The sequence below is a fragment of the Bombina bombina genome, chromosome 8 (genome assembly GCF_027579735.1).
Source record: "Bombina bombina isolate aBomBom1 chromosome 8, aBomBom1.pri, whole genome shotgun sequence".
NCBI classification, from domain to species: Eukaryota; Metazoa; Chordata; class Amphibia; order Anura; family Bombinatoridae; genus Bombina; species Bombina bombina.
This window is the reverse complement of record NC_069506.1, coordinates 20,963,657-20,966,419: the sequence shown is the minus strand read 5'-3', so window position 1 is coordinate 20,966,419 and position 2,763 is coordinate 20,963,657. Positions and strand designations below refer to the sequence as shown.

Sequence of the window (2,763 nt, the reverse complement as noted above, 5' to 3'; positions counted from 1 at the left end):
GAAGCAGAAACTTTTTCTGCATTTTGCACATGCAAACTGTATTTTTCTGATAGGATTCCTTATTTGTAATGCAATAAAACTTTCTGGAAAATGACTCCCCACATTTATAATATGCAAATCTGTTCATCACCATTATGAATTCTCTTATGTTTTACAAGATTTCCATTGTTGGCAAAAGATTCCCCACATTGGGAACATGAGAATGGTCTCTCTTCTGCGTGAATTTGTTTATGATCATTAAGAGATGTTTTCTGAATAAAACATTTTCCACAATCAAGACATACAAACAGCCTTTCCCCTGTGTGAGATCTCTTATGTACAGCCAGAGCAGATGCCCGCTTGAAACATTTGCCATAATTAGAACATTCAAATGGCCTTTCCCCCGTATGTGTTCTTGTATGTAAAATAAAACTTGAGCAATGAATAAAACATTTCCCACAATCAGAACATGAAAATAGTTTTTCTCCTGTATGAATCTTCCTATGAGCCTTAAGCAATATTTTATGAACAAAGTATTTCCCACATTCAGGACATGGAGATCTCTCTCCGGTGTGACTTATCCTATGTATGTTATGAGAAGTTAGCTGTTTAACCTGTTTCCCGCAATCAGAACAGGCATATGGTGCTTCTCCTGTGTGAATTCTCTTGTGTACATTAAGGCGTGAGCTACTAATAAAACATTTCCCACAATCGGTACAAGTTACTTGCTTTTCTACTGTATGGAGTTTCATATGTTGAACAAGATTTCCACTACTAGACAAACTGAATAAAACATTTTCCACAATCAAGACATACAAACAGCCTTTCCCCTGTGTGAGATCTCTTATGTACAGCCAGAGCAGATGCCCGCTTGAAACATTTGCCATAATTAGAACATTCAAATGGCCTTTCCCCCGTATGTGTTCTTGTATGTAAAATAAAACTTGACCAATGAATAAAACATTTCCCACAATCAGAACATGAAAATAGTTTTTCTCCTGTATGAATCTTCCTATGAGCCTTAAGCAATATTTTATGAACAAAGTATTTCCCACATTCAGGACATGGAAATCTCTCTCCGGTGTGACTTATCCTATGTATGTTATGAGAAGTTAGCTGTTTAACCCGTTTCCCGCAATCAGAACAGGCATATGGTGCTTCTCCTGTGTGAATTCTCTTGTGTACATTAAGGCGTGAGCTACTAATAAAACATTTCCCACAATCGGTACAAGTTACTTGCTTTTCTACTGTATGGAGTTTCATATGTTGAACAAGATTTCCACTACTAGACAAAGCTTTCCCGCACTCAGTACACGCAAGCGTTTTTTCATGAGTATGAACTCTCTTATGTATTACAAGATTCCTGTTACTGACAAAACTTTTCCCACATTCCATGCAGACAAATGGTTTCTCTCCAGTGTGAATTCTCTGATGTATAATACGATTTGATCTACTAGTAAAACTCTTCCCACAATCAGAACACACAAATGGTCATTGACCTGAACAATAGATCTGATGTGTCTCATTATCGTACAGGGGTGGATCTCTACAAGTTTCCTCTTCAGATGATTCCTCTGATATATCTATGTGTCTCTTCTGGTTATTGTTTGCTGGTTTTATGATTATCTGGCTAACTTCTCCATAAAATTGTATAGTACAGGTAGCTTCCAACCCACAGTCAGGTGCTCTGTGAATATCTCCACAGGTGTTCCAAGTCAATGCTTAACCTGACTAGAAATAGAACAGAGATTATATAATTTCATCAGATAAAAAGCCATAAAACATTTTGAGTTATGTGCATATTATAGAAAGGTCAACTAAGGTAAAACAGTGTAATAATTAAAAAAAAAGTATAAAAAAGCTTAGAAGTATTTTAATAAAATTTCCAAAAATCTGAAAAATTACTTACACTTTGGTGTTGCCAATTTTGCCTGCTCCACCCCCTTACCAGTGTTCTACTCCAAAACTTGTGGTATTATGTAACAAGTGTGCACATGAGGATAATTACTTATGCAAGCAAGGGGGTTGAGGAGGGACAGCAGGTATTGCTATTGTTTGTTGCTAAGAGCTTGCTTGTTTCCATGGGGATAATGTCACATGCTTTGTGAAAGCTTCAGCATTATACTGTGCACTGCTTTAGTCAAGTGTCATGTGACTCTGCCACCTACCGTGCATGTGCACAAGTGCATTCTGCTGAAGCTATGGCCTGGATAGCACCTTCCATATATGGAAATATACATACAAAACTATGCCTAAATTAAAGGGGTTAATGGGGGTTAAAACAGAAACCGTTTTGCAGGTAAGCTTTGGCTGCATTATATATTTAGAAACTTATATTAATTGATACTGTTTTAAAGGGATGTTAAATGTATTCTTTGCACCAGCTAAAAGAGGTTATTTTAAAGGGGAATTAACCCTTTACTTACTTTTGATGATACTTGTGGAAGTTTCCTCCTTTTATTGCTGGTTGCACACATATGGGTCCTCTCCTTGTCTTTGAGACAACTGAAGGTTTCACATGGACAAGTCCTACAAACATGTATACAAAACAACTTAAAGAGACATTAAACTCACATTTTTCTTTCATGATTCAGATAGATAATACAAGTTTAAACAACATATCAATTAACTTCTATTATCTAATTTGCTTCAGTCTTTAGATATCCTTTGTTAAAGAAATATCAATGCACATGGGTGAGCCAATCACATGAGGCAAATATGTGCAGCCACCAATCTGAAGCTACTGAGCCTATCTAGATATGCTTTTCAGGAAAGAATATCAAG

General features: G+C 36.4%; 1 protein-coding gene across 1 annotated transcript; it reads right to left on the bottom strand.

Moving 5' to 3' along the window:
• Nucleotides 1–753: 753 nt before the first annotated feature.
• LOC128638775 (gastrula zinc finger protein XlCGF67.1-like) lies at nucleotides 754–2,456 on the bottom strand. The gene is made up of 2 exons (XM_053690912.1): nucleotides 2,406–2,456; nucleotides 754–1,443 (listed from the first exon to the last, which is right to left on the bottom strand). Exons 1-2 carry the CDS (start codon nucleotides 2,454–2,456, stop codon nucleotides 754–756), a joined length of 741 nt encoding a protein of 246 aa, XP_053546887.1.
• Nucleotides 2,457–2,763: the final 307 nt, after the last annotated feature.

What these genes read in the sequence shown, in the direction of transcription:
- LOC128638775 (XM_053690912.1), bottom strand. Translation starts at nt 2,456, where the DNA reads ATGTGTGCAACCAGCAATAAAAGGAGGAAACTTCCACAAGTATCATCA. An exon ending in TTCCACAAGTATCATCAAAA is followed by an intron (nt 1,444 to 2,405) that starts GTAAGTAAAGGG and finishes GATTGTGGGAAG; the next exon opens with AGTTTTACTAGTAGATCAAA.